Genomic DNA, 19,172 nt, shown 5'->3' on the forward strand with positions numbered 1-19,172 from the left:
TTTTCACAAGAACATATCTAATAAACCCCAAAGTTTGTCATTTATATGAAAACTACTGACAAAATATGAATAAACTAACAATGCCCTTTAATTCTTAACAATACCTTGTCGAGAAGAAAGTAATAATGTCGTTATGTACGGGACGTGGCCCTGTTCAAATGGCGTCTTAGTGCTTGAAACTGTCCGACTTTGGGTGTTAAATTGCCTCCAAGGAAATTAACCTTTCTTCGAGTTCACACAATCACGTGTAACATTGTAGGAAAATCTATATCTGATCCAACTAACGTTTAGATGTGTGGACATGATTTATTCTTTGAAAAAACCCCCACTTCATTCGAAACATACATGTATGCACAGAACACCGCATCTGTAAAACTTCATCGTATTCAAGTTTTTTCAAGAGCAGCATCTAAATGTATGAGATAAACCGTTTTTTCAGAACCTTCAATAACAACCACATGGCGATAACGTGCTTATAAATCCGTTTGTCAATATGCCAAGGGGTGTATTTCAAGAACAAATTAAAACGAGCTCCGGCGGTATTCGGGGATAACTTCTTTATCGGATGGTGTTTTTTAAAGTTTACAAGTGGTTGAAGCAATATTGTCCTGGAAGAACGTAAGTCACCATACTAGCCATTCTTTATGGCGAAAAAAAGAGAAAATTGAGTTTGTGAAAGAAAACTTATTTTCTTTGTCCGATTGGTGTAATATTTGTGGACATCATGCAACTATGCAGAGTTCTCCTTGGGAAATGGTTCACGTAGGGATCGTGTTTCTCGTCCACAACAATTTTTAAATGGCAACATATATTGAGGTAAGCATCGGTTTGTAGCCTTGGCAGGTTGTTTGTTCAGCAGTTTTGTAAGTCTCATGGATACATACTTTTATATGTTATTGTTTCAAAGGCACAAACAACCACTAGTTACGTTACATGTCCATCTAACTGTACATACTGACACCATACATCTTCCAAAATAGCTTTTCTGGAGTGCCAAACATTCCAACCAGAGCTAAAAGATATGTATTTGAAGAAAAGTTGTACTTCCTAATGGTAAATCTAACCAATCCCAGTACATACCACACATGCCAGTACATTCCACCAACCTCAGTACACCTTACCCACCTCAGTACACCATATCCTCCTCAGTACACCTTACCAACCTCAGTACAGTACACTTTACCTACCTCAGTACACCATACCCTCCTCAGTACACCTTACCCACCTCAGTACACCTTACCCTCCTCAGTACACCTTACCCACCTCAGTACACCTTACCCTCCTCAGTACACCATACCCTCCTCAGTACACCTTACCCTCCTCAGTACACCTTACCCACCTCAGCACACCTTACCCACCTCAGTACACCTTACCCACCTCAGTACACCTTACCCACCTCAGTACACCTTACCTACCTCAGTACAACTTACACACCACAAAACACCTTACCCTCCTCAGTGTACCTTACCCTCCTCAGTGCACCTTACCCACCTCAGTACACCTTACCCACCTCAGTACACCTTACCCACCTCAGTACACCGTACCCACCTCAGTACACCATACCCTCCTCAGTACACCTTACCCACCTCAGTACACCTTACCCACCTCAGTACACCTTACCCACCTCAGTACACCTTACCCTCCTCAGTGCACCTTACCCACCTCAGTACACCTTACCCACCACAGAACACTTTACCCACCACAGAACACTTTACCTACCTCAGTACACCTTACCCACCACAGAACACTTTACCCACCACAGAACACTTTACCCACCACAGAACACTTTACCCACCACAGAACACTTTACCCACCTCAGTACACCTTACCCACCACAGAACACTTTACCCACCACAGAACACTTTACCCACCTCAGTACACCTTACCCACCACAGAACACTTTACCCACCACAGAACACTTTACCCATCTCAGTACACCTTACCCACCACAGAACACTTTACCCACCACAGAACACTTTACCCACCACAGAACACTTTACCCAACACGGAACACTTTACCCACCACAGTGCACCTTACCCACCACAGAACACTTTACCCACCACAGAACACTTTACCCAATAGGAGGCATCAGTGGTGTAGGGAACGTCAATAATCGACGTATTATATCGTGAACAAAACACTTAGTGTATGACATCGACTATATATGCGTCCATATCATGTAAATCCGCGATTTAATGCACAATATTATTAAGTAAAACGTGTTTGTGTCCGCTCTGTGGCTTCTTAAACTGTCATAACGTATTTTTATATATTCGAAATACGAAAAGTAATGTCCTTTTCAGTCACTGTCATTATGATACATACCGGATCCTTATTTAGTATTCCCACAATGCAAATTTAACGTTTAAAACATGAGTAATCATGTGTGGGGTTTCAAGGCTAGAAATGTGTCGATGTCGTGAATTCATATCATCTCCTAAATTCACATGGGACTTGTCTACGCCTGAAGAAGTTGTTAGGAAAATGCAATTCTTCTTTGAGGAGATTTTGTCACTTCAGATTTTACAAAACCCTAAACCGTGTCTGTTTAACCTTTATTTCATACTTCTAAAGCTTTTGCCGGCTGATACAGTGTAGGTGAGTCTACAAAAAGCAAGAGCCAAAAGATCGCCTAGAGGGCCAAACCAGAAAAAGACTTACAAATCTGAAAATAGGACTGCGTGTTGCTGTATGTTGAATTTGCAAACTAGAGGATCGATGTTATAATCAATCTGAGACAAACAGCATTTTTGCTACAAGTCCCACAATATTTCAAATTTAAGGAACCACCAATGGTTTCATTTTCCTATGAAGAAGCCATTTCATCAAAGCTGTTCAATTATAGGAACGTGTTGCAGAACGTGGACTTGGCAGCTCTTGATGTCAACTCTGCTACACGGGGCTGCGAAGATTCATCATACTGCAACGAACCTGTTGGTCATATAATCACAGTTGAGGTCTCTATTGTTGACAATAACACCCTCCGTCGGTTGTTCAAAAATGGCCCCAAAGATCGTGAACAGCCTGCTTCCAATTTGGTTTACACCTTTATAATCATTATGGATGCTGTCGAAGCGTATGCCTAACAATAGGCTAAGTGGGAAGATGAAACTGTTGAATGTCTTTCCGTGTGGTGTTGTCATTAATAGAATACAGTACTACTTAAAAGAAGAAACAGAATTGGAATAAACCCATTCTGTCCCAGCCAGTTCTCATCTCAAGTCTGGAGAGCCTACATTAAAAGTTTGTAGTTGTTCCTTCTGACAAGTCCTAAAATGACAAAACCATTATATTTAAGTATCACCATATTAATTGTTCGTTTAAAGAACGTAATATAAGTGGCATATCAAATAATGCCACACATGAGTCCAGTATGTTAACTGAGGAAGAAATCAACCTTTGGCTTGACTCTGAGACATGTCCATTCCTGTAGTACTGGATTCCAAAGTTACATAAAAAACTTAGACTAAAATCTTGTCTCCGAAAAAAACCCATATTTTACTGAAAAAACCCAGTTGTTTAATTATCTTAATAAAATATAATAAAAAGGAGCCAAGAGACTCTCCTTATTACCTGAAATTTTGTAATCTAGACTTGACCACAATTATAGACTCGCATGGGCTTAATTGGATGTATTCGTTTCAGGGTCTGTACGGTAGACTAAACATCCGCACAACGAGAGATACATTGAGGAGTTCAGCAAATGAACCACCAAATCCCTTTCTCAAAGATTAACCATATTCCCTCATACAACGAAGGAACGACTTTCGTTATAGTCACAAAATATTTGAAACAAGAGGAATTAAAACCATTTCGAAAACGCATAGGATTTGCTTGATTTTTGCATTAGTGGGTATACACATGAACTCTAGAAAGCCCCTTACCGGAAATGGGAGACACGTGAAGCAACTTAGCAAAAGTTAGCTTTTAGAGTCCTCCTTTAAGACAGAAACAAACACATACGACAACGTCAACTCACCATCTGGGGGACATTTTGAACCATCAAAGCCGCAATCAGGGGTGTCCGGAGGGGGACTGTTTCTACCCCCTGCCCAGTGAATGGTCTTGTGCTCAACAGGCTCGTACTGCTTTTTGTTGCCATAGTAATTTGCCACAACCTGAGAACACATAAACAGTGACATGGGTATGTGAGTGAAGTAGCGAATGTTGTTCAGCGTCACAGTTTTGTTTCTTGTTTTACGCCGCGCTCAGCAATATACCAGATATATGACGGCGGTCTGTAAATAATCCAGTGATTGACATCATGAAGATCGATCCACGCAATTGGGATCGATGATCTGCATCAACCAAGTCATCAACCAGCCTGACCACCCGATCCCGTTAGTCGCCTCTTACAACAATCATAGTCGCCTTTTACGGCAGCATGGGTTGCTGAAGGCCTATTCTACCCCGGATTTTCACGGGTCTCAACGTCACAGTGAACTGACTGCGAGGTACAATGACACGTCCCGCATTATATTTTTACTTCACGATCATCATGGTTTTGTTCATGCGGAAGCATTGGGTCCGTGAGAATAAACATAAACGAGTGATAGCTCTTGCGAAATGACTGAGACCTGTCGCTTTGATCATATGTCAGCAAGTTCACAATGGAACACAACAATAATCGCTTCCACACATTGTAATAATGTATATATCAAAGGTTTTCCACATGACAAGCTAGCGCTTTAATCACAAGAAGCCTAAGATATATATGTATGTATATGGGAATGGTCAGATTGTTTTCTGGTATATATATCCTTTGGGTGGAAATACCTATCACAAAGTGTATACATTTATGTGTACATGAAACATTACGTACCTCAAACGTGTCAGTCTCAGGGTTCAGATCGAGCAGGGAATAATCAGCGTTTCGGTCGCCATTCTGATCTATACTGACGGTACCGGTTATACCTGTGAAGTAATAAAAATATCCTTAATAATATCATTGTTTTTTTACACGTACATTTTATACATATGATATATATAACAGAAAGCATAAGTTAATGTCGAACAAGGAGGTTGTGGGTCTCAATTTTTCCACCGTTAAAGTGGGACTGTGCTCTGTGGTCTAAAGACAACTTCCAGCCTACAAGTAAGACTTGCTTTGTGTAATAAATTGAATATTAACTATTTCGATTAATATCATACTATGGGGTAACCGGATAGAGATGATTGCTTGATCTGCCAATTTGGCTGAGAACCTTGCGTCTCTATAACTGAACATAATTTAAATTTTATTTTAAACTTCGTTTGGAAAGATGATCATTTTGAAGATCATCTTAACGCTATCAACACGCCAGGTGTCAATATAGGTAGGTGAAGGAAACAAGTCATGTTTTATGTATATCCATTAACGATTTTCACATTACAATTTGCCCCGGTAACATTTCTAATTCTTAACATGATTCTTACTTTACAAAACCTTTAACATACAACATGGAAATGTTCTCCTCGAAACATTCGAGTACCGGGCTACCGGGATCTAATATATTTTGATTGAAATCATTTGTCTGGATACACCACATGCAGGCATTTGGAAATTCCAGAAATGGCATACCGTCGTGTTTAGTATTGTAACTATAGGCAACAAGGCCCTTTCCATGGTCATAAGCAATCTCGTCCATTGTATGATTCCGGCTACCAGCATAGTATATGATGATTATGAATCACTATCAAATAGTTATAATACCATCAATCAATAGAAGAAACGCCAACAGTGCGATCTTTTGCATTCAGTTTGCCCTGTTTGCAAACAGCATGTCTGAGCAGTGGTAATACACATGCACGACTGCTGCTGGTTGAGGTACCCCAAGAGTGAACTGATGCCGCATAAACGTCATCGTCCATTTTAGTCATACTAGTGCGTGTCTCTTATGCACCGAGGATGCCATGTATACATTTGGACTGATAATTATTAGATGCATAACTGCAATCGGTGGCGGGTATCCCTTGCGTAATTGCCATCAAGTACGCACTACTCCATCCCAAATATACAAATACAGCAAAATGCAAAAATTCATTTTCAGTGTAGTGGTTTCCTCTAAGTTGTGTTTGTATGTTTGTTTGTTGTTTAACGCCGCACTCAGCAATATTCCAAATATATGACGACGGTCTGCAAATAATCGAGTCTTGACCAGACAATCCAGTTCTTGATATCATGAGCATCGATCTACGCAATTGGGATATGATGACATGCATCAACCAAGTCAGCGAGCCTCATCAGCCGATCCAGTTAGTCGCCACTTACGACAAGCCTAGTCGCCAGTTAAACGACAGGCATAGGTTGATCTTTACGGGTAAGTTTCCTCCAAGGAGACAAACTGACAAAGGAGTCTTTCTTTGTAGGGTATGTCATTGTATATTCTAGACTTTACAGAAAATACAGTTGCTTCATCTAAAGCATAATAAAATCCGCCTTTACGGCATAAAAAGTATTTAAATAAGCTTCAATATTTGAAAGGGATTTGAATTGTTTATAAGAACATGAATTTGGTCAAAAAGTGTGTGTTCGAATATAGATTTATACATACGATCCCGAATCCAAATTTGAAAAGAGTATTGTTAACGTGGGCGTCCAAGGTTGCCCGAATAGGATCACCCAATGCAGTTAACACCTTGTAGCACAGGCATGGAGGCGACACTTTTGTAATTTAGTTAACACACAAGTTAAATTGTAATGATGACATGTTGCGTCGATTTCTCCATCTTGATGAGTTTACGTTGAGCCTTTGATTCAGCAACAGGATAAAGTAACAGGGTATATTACTACGCTCAGAGCGATTAAACGCGTTCCTCTGCATAGATGTCTGAGGGATGTCAAATGGCAGCTGTGACGGAAAGAGTAATACTATATATCATGTCGTGTAAGTGTTCGTTCGTCTATTAATTTTAGGGGCGGTCGGGTAGCCTAATGGTTAAAGCGTTCGCTCGTCACGCCGAAGACCCGGGTTCGATTCCCGACCTGGGTACAATGTGTGAAGCCCATTTCTGGTGTCCCCCGCCGTGATATTGCGGGAATATTGCTAAAAGCGGCGTAAAACCATACTCACTCACTCACTCGATTAATTTTTAACAAATGCTTTATAAATATATACCTAAAAGATTTGTATCAATGCATGGCAGTGTCATTACCCGAGTAATGGATCAACGAATCGATGGTTTATTTTGAAGATATGAACAAAATATGAAATATCCGCACAAATGTTGTTCATAAACATATAATGAAAAACGCAAATTCCAGAGAATAATCAATCTAGATTATGTACCGAAAGATTCCTTTGGGAGCAAAAGACAAAAATGTGGTGAAAATTATTGGAGTGGATTTCTGAAAATCAGTAATGACACCAGGTGTCTTGTGAAAAGGGTATGCGAATGTAAATGTATGAAATGCGAATAACGTTTACATGTGTGATAAGAATCCAGGTTGTAACTAAATAGATAATGGACACCGGAAAACACAGTTTCTATTTTTAATTCCATAACAAATTAGGTTACAATGCATTTCACCTCAACATAAAAGCAGCACCGGCGATTATATTCGCATATGCTGCCACTTCTCGATCAGCTAACGATGATGTCATTATAGTTAGCATTTTTGTCGAAAAGTTGAAAAGTGCTCAAGGGGCTTAATCAGAATGAATTGTTTTATGTTAGTACCAAGTAGTGAATGTTCATGTCAACGCAATATTGACAGACAAGTCTATTCCATTCCTATCTCCAATCATCATTTCAAAAGAACAGAATTCCGGCAATACCTTTACTGGTTTTGAAACCAATATCTCATATGATGCCAACACAGCATAATTCTTGCATTACACAAATCACCAGAGAGAAAGCGATATGTTCATATCCATTTCAATTCTCTTCTGACATTTGCGTTAATAACATTGGGAACAGCACGTGGTGTTCTTATAAATGTAGGTAATTGCGAAATATGCGTCCCTGGTAATATCATTATTATATATATTTACATAAACCACATGTGAGTGAGTGAGTGAGGTTTAACGCCGCTTTTAGCACTATTCCAGCAATATCACGGCGGGGGACACCAGAAATGGGCTTCACACATTGTACCCATGTCGGGAATCGAACCCGGGTCTTCGGCGTGACGAGCGAACGCCCTAACCACTAGGCTACCCGACCGCCCCTAAACCATACGTAGTAGGCCCACATACATTTTGAGAAAGGCCTTACTTGATTTTGTTAAGTATGTGGCCAACTTGCAACTATGGAAGACATTCACCAACATGTCGGGGATATATCAGTAGAGATCCATATAATAGAAACATTTGGCCTTTTTGAAACATGAAAAGAACATCCTTCTATCACCGACTGTTTGTGTTCATTCCTCTTTCCTCTATAGAGTCAATGTAATGAGTAAAACATGCACATTCATCTAGAGGACATTGTGTGATAAGAGCACGATTTGATCCACTAGAAATGCTCAATATAAATTATTTTTTGCCTTTTCAAAATATTCAAAAGTTTAAAAAAATGTCAATTAAAAAAGCTACAATAAAAAACTATGCGATTGTGACACACATAATTCTCGCATATCTTCAGGGAATTCGGCACACGAAAACGCCCAATGGCTATCAAAACAATTAATAATTTTGCTTAGTTTTGAAAGTTTGAAATCTTCGGACAAAATGAACCTTTCATGCTGTGAAAAACTCAAACCTAGCCAGAGAGTCGCGACTTAAGTGTCAAATGTAACAAAACATCCACCACTTACACGGTCATTGCAATAATTGCGGTTAAAATATTCGGGCGATTAATACGTCACACGACATTTATCCATATATACATTGACAGGATTGACACGCACAACACTGAATAATTTGGGAACCTTATCACATCGTAAATCATCCTTGCAGCATATGTATGAGGCGAACAGGGCAAATTGTGTCACCCGAATGGTCAGGCTGATTGGTATACTGTAGCATTTAGTTTCCTTAATTGTTCCTGCGGGAATTGGCTAGTGATAAACTGTTTGTTGTGTCAAAGCCCCAAATGCATGTACGCTGACAAAAACAGGTTTTCCTTGGTGCAAATAAATATATGTACGATCTTTTGATTTATTTTAGCAATATTTATTTCGAATGGGCATCCATAAGGCAACAGTAAACACTGGTCCCTCTATCTGAATAATCCTTTCCTACTTAACACGCATTGAATACCATGACTATTGTACGGAAGAGTGGTTCTGTTTGGAGTTGTTTTATCCTCTGGTTTGCTCTCTGGTTCTCTAATGAATTCTGATAAGCGATTATGAAGATCCTGTTAAATCCTTTTTCGCTTTCCTTTTATTTGAGGTTTTGTTTGTTTTCTGTTCAGCGCCGCATTCAGCAATATTCCAGCTGTATGAAGGCAGCCTGCAGATAATCGAATCTGAACCATATAATCAAGTAACTGATATCATGAACATTAGACACAATTGGTTTTGGACCAGATAATCCAGTGATCAATATTGTGAGCAATTATCCACCCCGTCGGGGTACGTTGACACGCCATCTACAAAATCACCGAGCCCGACTACCCACACTATTTGGTTGCCTCTTATGACAAGCATAGGTTTCTAGTGACCTATTCGAATTCACGGGGTTTATTTGAGGTATGCTTCATACTTTTAACTGCGTTAATAATTATTGTTTCATGACATATTCACTCCGCGGTATATTCAATGTTAACACTAACATGTTCAAGAGACATTTCTCATATTTTTTTAAGAAGTATAAATTTAAGTAAACTTATAAGCCGTTTTATTTAAGGACATAATAAATTGATTTATATCATTAAAAGACCAACAAACACTAAATTAAATTATCAATTAATTTTAATTATCGAAAATTCATCAAAGAAGCACTTGCAATTAACAACCGAGTGAATAAATCGAAAGGAAAGAAAAGTAAGTTTCTTCAGCAGAAAAATATGTTAAAACCTTTTGACAGTTATTCTGATCAAATAGCGTGAAAATAGCTAATTGTGTGTAAACTTTTAACGGAGATATAATCACACACGCTTGAAAATCGATTCGTTTACAGCGTATGCAAATACACCGTGAAATCTTAATTCTAAGAGACAGGTCTTCGCATTCCGACAAAGCGCGTATTTTCAATCGCAATATGTCGCTGTCTAAATCGACTTTCGTTCACTGAATACTTCCACTAAAAGCTTGCTTAAACCCCTGTGAAATTTGGTTGTAGGTCACGACCTCTCCATCTTAAATGTCCATAAAACACCCACGAAAAGATTGAAAACGTTCAACTAGCGAATAGTTTTCAGACAGAACACTTGCACATAACACTTATATGACTCATCCTAGTATAGGGGTGTGTGTTGGGGTGGGGTAGCCTAGTGGTCAATCCGTTGGCTCGTTACACCGAAGGAGCGAGTTCGATTTCCAACATGGACACAATGTATTAAGACCATTTCTAGTTTCCTCTTCGTGATAATGCTGGAATATTGCTAAAAATGACGTAAAAAAACTCACTCGCCCACACATCCTTGTACGTTAACACGATGAGACCAAGACATTTGTACCGTACAATATGAGCTAAATAATTCTCGGTCAGCAATTAACGAGTGAGTGAGTGAGTGAGTGAGTGAATCTTTAAAGTGAGTGAGCAATAATGTCAAACCGACGGGGAACAAACACGCATTCATTCATATATATAAACGATGTTATGTTAGGAAATTTAACTTGAAATGAGGACAAAGGGAGAGTGGAAGGAGTGAGTGAATGTTGTTTTAAACCGTTGTCATTAATATTCCAGCTACGACGAAAGCTCGCCAATCCGGACGAGGTCGTTTCAGTAAAATCGAACCCTTTTCTACACCAGTACACGGAACGTTCCCACTTGAAAGTGTCCATACGATGAGGCTGCCTGACTACCGCGGTTTCAGTGTATACCATGCTGCAATATTAGTCGGCATGTCTAAATGTAATCTGAACACACGAGATAATGCTAAATCAGCAGGATACGAAAATTAGCATAATGCTTTTTTTGAAAATGCTATGCTTATTTAAAATTCGATAATTCCAGCATTCATTCCTGCAATCAAAAACAATTACATGATAATTACGTGCAAAAATCTGTTTTTGTCCAGACACAAATATACAAAAGGATCACGCATGTTATTAGATATGATTAACGTGGCATAAAGTAGATTCGGTGAGATGTAAATGTTTTAATTCAGATAACCTTACATATGTCAATGTAATTAACTGAATCGCTTAACGAAAACATTAATGAAGGCTTGCATTGTAATGATGGTTATTGCGCGTTCTAGATCATTAGAGGTATTTTTCGCTCTCTAGATCAAAAAAATATTGCCTTCTCGATGCATTTTGTCTAATCCCATATCAGGCGGATTTAAGGAAATCGTGCATCACGGTGAAGGAATTCCAGTAACTCGACAGAAATGCTCAAACCAGTGAAATATCAATCTCACTTAACTCTCCGATGGTTCCTAGCAACAGAAGCATATTGACGAATGGGCATCAGGTTTTAGACGCGCTTGCCTCCCTGGTTCAAAAATGATACTAATCATGTAATACCTGATCTGGACGGAAACTGGTCGTTTAAGGAATTTCCTTCGAGACAAAATGTTGAAGGATTGACACATCATATTGACTGCGCCTTTCGGTTGTGAAACAGAATCTATATTCAGTATGAAAAGTCACACATTCGATCACAAATGAGGTTCGAAATAAAACATCGTAAGGTTGCATGGAAAATACCCATGGCAGCTCAAACTCATCCAAAGTTAAGTTAGACGTTGTCCTTGTTTATACACACAGCTGTTTTTGGAAGCAACAAAGATATATTTGAATTCTGTGAATTAAAAAAAAGGCAAATTAGTTTCGTTTACGAACACTGCATCATCAAGTCTGGTTTATGTTGACATGTAGTGATAGAGAAGGTTTTTTTTATCTTTCTGAAAGCAGGATTTGAGGCTTGTTGAGAATACAAGCACCCGATCTCTCCGGGGATCACGAAACCTGCTCAATTAGGTTCAACGGCAAAGATCAAAGGCATATTTCTAGTTTTAAAAGTTGCGAAGCAAACACAACAAGAAAAAGCAAAACAAATTAGCACACACGAAAAATTAAAAACGGGTCAGGGAAAAGATTCACATATACTTCACACTATGTTATGCTGGAGTCCAGTGCGGACCTGTGATTAGTAGCGGTATGGTTGTGATAATGAGTTATGATTATGGGTTTTCAAGTTAAGGTTGTGACCATGGGGTTTCAAGTTAAGGTTGTGGTCATGGGGTTTCAAGTTAAGGTTGTGGTTATGGGGTTTCAAGTTAAGGTTGTGGTCATGGGGTTTCAAGTTAAGGTTGTGACCATGGGGTTTCAAGTTAAGGTTGTGACCATTGGGTTTGAAGTTAAGGTTGTGGTCATGGGGTTTGAAGTTAAGGTTGTGGTCATGGGGTTTGAAGTTAAGGTTGTGGTCATGGGGTTTGAAGTTAAGGTTGTGGTCATGGGGTTTGAAGTTAAGGTTGTGGTCATGGGGTTTCAAGTTAAGGTTGTGGTCATGGGGTTTCAAGTTAAGGTTGTGACCATGGGGTTTCAAGTTAAGGTTGTGACCATGGGGTTTCAAGTTAAGGTTGTGGTCATGGGGTTTCAAGTTAAGGTTGTGGTCATGGGGTTTCAAGTTAAGGTTGTGGTCATGGGGTTTCAAGTTAAGGTTGTGGTTATGGGGTTTCAAGTTAAGGTTGTGGTCATGGGGTTTCAAGTTAAGGTTGTGGTCATGGGGTTTCAAGTTAAGGTTATGACCATGGGGTTTCAAGTTAAGGTTGTGACCATTGGGTTTCAAGTTAAGGTTGTGGTCATGGGGTTTCAAGTTAAGGTTGTGGTCATGGGGTTTCAAGTTAAGGTTGTGGTCATGGGGTTTCAAGTTAAGGTTGTGGTCATCGGGTTTCAAGTTAAGGTTGTGACCATGGGGTTTCAAGTTAAGGTTGTGGTCATGGGGTTTCAAGTTAAGGTTGAGGTCACGGGGTTTATGGATATGGGGTTTATTTTGACTTGTACCGTGCGGGGTTTTTTTTCAGGTAAACATTTGACTTGCCTTTGAATGTGTTCGCAATGAGTGCTACCGTTAGGGCAGGATACTCTCACCATTTCGGCAATACGTGGTATCATCACAAATTGATAGTCGTGCATGTGTATTATCACGACTGTATTGGAAACTGTGCAACCAGAATGCAATAAATGACGCTGCTGGCGTTTCTTCTTTTGATTGACGGTATCATCACTATTTGATGATATGTCATGATATAGCCATGACAAATTCGGAATCGTACAATGGACTCTCTTAGCAAGGTTTTTATTGTTATGGAAATGGTTTTGTTGTTTTTACTTAGTGCTAGAGCAGGGTAGAGCTTTATGAAACATATATATGTGGAGTCGTTAGGTTTTTATGCTTTTAACTATGGTCAGTAATTGAGTTTGGTTTTACCTAGGTCGCATTGATACAGGAAGAAAGTCTTAACACAGGAAGAAAGTCCGAAGTGATGCTGGTCTCAGAGGATTACCACCTTGATGACACCCACAATCAGTCGTATGGTGCTTACAAGTGTGGGGGACAGCACATGTATTCTGACCCAGTGTCCCATATATTTTATGTTCAGAATAGGTGAGGTGAGGTGAAATGGGGTTTAACGTCGCGTCCAAGATTATTGAACTTATATAGCGACGTGCATGCACGTGTGTGTGTTTGTGTGGCTGCTTGTACTAGTCCGGACTGATGCCGATTTATAGTGCTAGCTCACTGAGATACCATGTCGCAGTTTAACCTGAATACCCCACTCAGACACCGTATACTGACTCCGAGCCGACCAGTCCTTGTTTAAGCCCCTTTAATGCCGAGCGCCAGACAGGGTAACAACAACTACCATCTTTTACCGTCTTTTGGTATGACGCGGCCGGGGATCGAACCCCGGACCTTCCGCTCTCCGGGCGGACGCTCTACCACAAGACCACGGAGGCGGTTGTTCAGAATAGACCCAGTAGGGAAGCCTGATGGAGGTGAAGCTGTTCTTTGCCAATCTTTTTCATTGGGTACACAACCCTAACGTATCTGTTATAGGTATAAAATGCATGTCTGCAATGCGGGTTTCTTCCAGTTTGCTATCTAAAAGAATCACGGAAAGTACTTTACCTTCAAATGTTCGATTCCACATTCGTTTGGTGATTTCCGTACCATTAGTTATAGAAATGTTCGCCGCCAGGGTTTCATTCAGTGCCAGAGCATACAGGATGACAGCGTCGTGGAATGCCCCCACAAAGCTGTTGACCTGAAAACACATTAACAGCTCATAAAATTGAATTCCGTATCAAATAAATTCTACCTGAGAGGTTTAAAATGACAACGGTAGTCGATAAAGCAACCGAAGCCATGGAAACATCCGATCGGTGTCTCCTTATAACCAATCCATCAATGCAATTACCATGAGTTTATTTGCCGTCTTTATAAATTGTGTATTTGTACTCTATTCCCACAAAAAAGGCACTGGTAATTTGCCTTGTAACGCTAAGGTGGTCAATATATCTGGACCCCGTAACTGCAGCATGAAATGAGGGTTTTGCTTAATGGCGTTTTGGGTGTGAGTGAATGAGTATGGTTTTACGCTACCTTCCGCAATATTAAAGCAATATCATGGCGGGTGTTGAAACAACAATTCAGTTATATCACGGCGTGTCAGTTCAGTGAGGCTGTGGTCGTGGTCGTTCGACAAAACCCACGAGTACGGATCTGACAACAGATGGTTATTATTGAGAATATTCTGTGGTTTGAATCCATGGTTCCAGATCCTGACACGCCTAAGGGAAACAACCATGGACAGCGAGTTGCGGCGCCTTAGAACACCTGATCACCTGTGTCCACATTTCGACGAAGAACGGAATCAATATAAACAGTTACATTGACACAATGAATTCAGCCATAAACCATACATGAAAATAACATTCAAGCGAACCGTTACTTCGTAGAGTCTTATACATGTGGGGGCACGGGTGGCCCAGTCGTCTAAGGCGCCGCGATTCGCTGTGCAGAGTTGCGTCCCTTGGGCACGCCAGAAACCTATGATTGTGGGTTCGAATCCCGGTTCACCCCGATTATGTTTCTAGGTTTGTCAGCACCTTACCCGTGCTCGTGGGTTTCACCAAAGTGGTAAACGTCTGAGACCTGCATCACTTCGGGCTTTCCTCCCACATTAATCTGACACGCCGTGATATAACTGGAATACTGTTAAAAGCGGCGTTAAACCCAACTCACTCACTCACTTATACATGTATATAATTGCATGTATGTTAGTAGGACTTGAGAAAACGAGAAGAAGTTCAATCCTTGTAAGCACCAAAGGACGTTCATACCGTAAATAAAGATAATCGATGTTCGATACGATACGAGGCCCAATGAGCAAAGTTCAAATCGTAAGGTATTGGTGAGTCGAATGTATAGCATGACTCTATATTATCGCGGTATCGGTAAACTCTCGTAATCTACATTCCCTGTCGACTGTTTACTTATGCAAAACTAAGCACAATATTTTATCGCATGATCGAATACATGTATTTCGGTACGTATGTCACGGCTACTCGTAAGTACACACATATAACTTTTTTATGATCGTTTCTGGAATGTTTTTGAAGTGGAATTACCTCTACCTCCATTCAAAATTGGTTAGGAAAGAATCCACTTGTTTGGTTGGTTGTTTTTCGTTAGTTGTTTAACGCCGCACTCAGCAATATTCCAGCATAATGACGGCGGTCTGTAAATAATCGAGCCTGGACCAGACAATCCAGTGATTGATATCATGAGCATCGATCCACGCAATTGGGATCGATGACATGTATCAACCAAGTCGGCGAGCCTGACCACCCGATCCCGTTAGTCCCCTTTTACGACAAGCATAGTCGCCTTTTACGGCAAGCATGGGTTGCTGAAGACCCCGGAATCTTCACGGGTCCCACTTGTTTGGACGATGTCCTTTGACCCAACCTAGGTCGTATGAATACTGATTATGCATAATTCAAAACATGAAGTGATGTAAACCACATAATCCACACAAAATAGTGATACCGCGACAGTATAGAGTTGCCCGCCTTTGAGTCGCCAATGACAGGTACTATGTATACCGAACTCGGTAAAGAAAATCAGCATCGATCAATCCTAAGTGATGTGTCTTAATAGCTGAATAAAGAACAAGAAACATTTTGCAGTATGACAGTTTATGTGTTAGTAAACATTCGCCACTACGATCCATTCTAAATTAACTACCGCGATAACATAGCGTACCATGCTATTTTGACATGTAACTGAATGACGTACAATCGTATGTGTAACTAAATGAAATGTGGTTCGATATATCGATGTTCCAGTTCAGTACAAGTTCTAAACAACCCTTCACAAAACCAACCCACATCTGAAACTGAGACTGACCCAATTTTCTCGATGGAGTAATTACAATTTTCATTGACATAATCTGTTTTTCTCTAACTGTTCCTTAAAAGGTAATTGCTTCAATTACTTGCCAACACTGCTTGAAAATCAGTGTTACATTTTTATGCGAAGTATTTCGAGTTCCCTGTTGCAGAAAATGTTTTATTTGTCATCGATCAATACACAAAAAATACACATGAGATTGGAGTAATTTCAATTCATTTAGGTTTTTGTTTCGCTTCGATCCATTTCTTTTGTTATAAATGACCTCATTTCAGAGCAAAACCTTTACTTAACAAACCCACGGTCGACGAGAGGGCGCTTTCTCAACATCCAAAGTCCCGAACTAAGTTTCTTTTCGTTGTAAACTTCACAACTGTTATTATACTCGGATCGCCGTGGATGCAGCGATCGCATGCAGATATATTCAACATTGAAATACACTGAGAAACATCTCTGATCACTTCTCTTTATCGGGGAGTACGCGTACATTTGGTCCAGTAAACATAGATGCATCAACTCGTTATGCAAAACCCCTCACATGTGTATGTGCCAGCGTCCGCTCCTCACGACTTCACTATTTGATAGTGGTTCTTAATAGAGAACGTCAACGCTAAAGAATAACCAGTCTCAAAGCAGCGATGGCACCAGGAAAAGGGGTAAACATGTCCTGTCTTACCGCTAGCACCCGCCACACATGCTTATGATCTCGTCGGATTTGTAAAATGGACAGAAATTTCTTATGGTTGTGGACAGGGTTTGTAGCATTTTGTCGCTTTTTTATTTTCGAGTTAGAATTCCAGGTTTGTTACCATCATACCTGTGCTTGTGGATTTCATCGAAGAAATAAATATCAACGTCATGCATCAGTTACACCCACCTCCCTCAAATAGGTAACATATGGCCCACTGCTGGTGTCGATCCGACGTGACTCTGTTGCAATATTGCAAAAGGCGATGTAAAACCGAACTCACTCACTAACCACGGGACCCCCCAGCCCCTAGTTCAACAACACGAACAACGATAAAAATGTTGCTGAAGAAGAAGAGGAGAAAGAAGAAGAAGATGATGATACTGATGATGATGGTGATGATGGTGGTAGTGTTGACGGCATACTTCTAGATAAAATTTGTATATTACTGACGTAACAATACTCTCGAGCTCACCAGTTCAGTAACGCTGACATACGGCGACATATTAACGCGTTCTGAACAGTGTCCACAGACGTTAAATAACCCGAATCACACCGGTGATGGGCAGACGAAGACGGTGGTGTGATTAATTATTTAAGGCTACTGTCATTGCATTATTCTGAGCTTGTTTGTGAACGCTGTCTTATCAAACTAAGACCCTTTTAGACACAGTCCGTTGTAAGCACGCCCTTTCTTAAGCATGCATACTCACTCTGTAACATCACCGAAACACAGCAGTCTTCTTCTATTCCAATTAAACGACATATGCACTATAATATGAATATGTGTCGGAATGTTAAAAATCACTTATGAGAGTGTGCCCGTTATACATTAACGTTTCTATTCCCACAGCATATCACTGCATGCAATTTTGAAACGTTTTTTCAGAAACCTGTAACATATTACCCACACGTGCATTAGTTTCATCCTTGCAACATATAAAACGGATAACCACCCAAGGTAGGATTCGCTCGGCTTGTAAGCTCTTCGTTCCAGAAACGGCGTGTGTCACTAATGATCGCATCACGCGGAGGCTTATCTTGTGCCGTTAAAACCTTTACTGGAACATCATACGGAGTCTGATATCCATGTTCACTTGTATGATGTTTCCTGACGAGTTCAGAAATAACGCTTTTCAAAGATTTTGAAGGAAGTAATATCAATGTCAGCTGTTTGGTAATCGGTAGCATTATACACTTACCATATCCTGGACATATACTTTGATGCGCCAATATGTGGGTCAGGTGTATTGATCTTAATTTTCACAACATATATATCCTTTATGTTATAAGAGTTCCAAGTAAATCTTTGCACATGTGCAATGGCATATATGTGAATTATGGACTATGGGATATTTATTGAGGAACGTTTTGTTTATGGTTCCTAGAAAACATTTTTCATCAACAGCCATGTTAATGCGTGCGTTAATGCAGTATATTTTCATCCTTCAGTGTGACCAGATAAAGCGCCAGACATCACCTCATAGACAAAAGGTATCAAAGCAAGACTGGTCCGAATGATAACATAAGTGTCTGAAAGGCTATAAAATCAAAAGCAATCTTGGAGAAATAGGAAACGCACGTTTGTCATCAACGTTGGTGCCAGCCAGTTCTCATATCCAATTTGATACCGACAGTATTAGCATTCGACACGAACACAATTTTGTCCACTGTGTGTTCATTGAAACGACCCCGCGGTATATAAAATGGTGGGATTTCGTTCAGAAAATGCTTCAGCTGAAAATCTTTCATCCCAATAAAGACATCCATAATACTTTGTAGATAGCTTTGTCTCAATCTTTACACCACAGAAGAAAATGTGTTCGATAAAGAAAAAAAAGCAACGTATGAGCCTGAAATACCGTATTCGACGTCATAGGCGCCCAGGGCGCTCTCAAAATTAGAAATTGGGGGCTTTTACTAGAATATTATTTTGGTGAAAAAAAAAAGAGTTGAAAGATAAGTATCGTTATTTATGCTGAAATATTTATGTACGACAGATATATGTTTCCATAATTCAATT

The 19,172-nt window shown here is 40.0% G+C and overlaps 1 protein-coding gene across 6 annotated transcripts in view; it reads right to left on the reverse strand.

Annotated features, from left to right (window-relative positions):
- Positions 1–19,172, reverse strand: part of LOC124135588 (atrial natriuretic peptide receptor 1-like) — a 654,598-nt gene that overhangs the window by 38,481 nt on the left and 596,945 nt on the right. For all 6 annotated transcript variants that reach the window (XM_046500976.2, XM_046500985.2, XM_046500994.2 and 3 more), the window contains 3 exons: positions 14,176–14,311; positions 4,824–4,915; positions 3,981–4,119 (listed from right to left, as the gene is read on the reverse strand). In XM_046500976.2, coding sequence (XP_046356932.1) covers positions 3,981–4,119; positions 4,824–4,915; positions 14,176–14,311 — 367 coding nt within the window. The remainder of the gene's footprint in view (positions 1–3,980; positions 4,120–4,823; positions 4,916–14,175; positions 14,312–19,172) is intronic.

This window comes from Haliotis rufescens, unplaced genomic scaffold, assembly GCF_023055435.1.
Source record: "Haliotis rufescens isolate VD_foot unplaced genomic scaffold, xgHalRufe1.0.p SCAF_70, whole genome shotgun sequence".
NCBI classification, from domain to species: domain Eukaryota; kingdom Metazoa; phylum Mollusca; class Gastropoda; order Lepetellida; family Haliotidae; genus Haliotis; species Haliotis rufescens.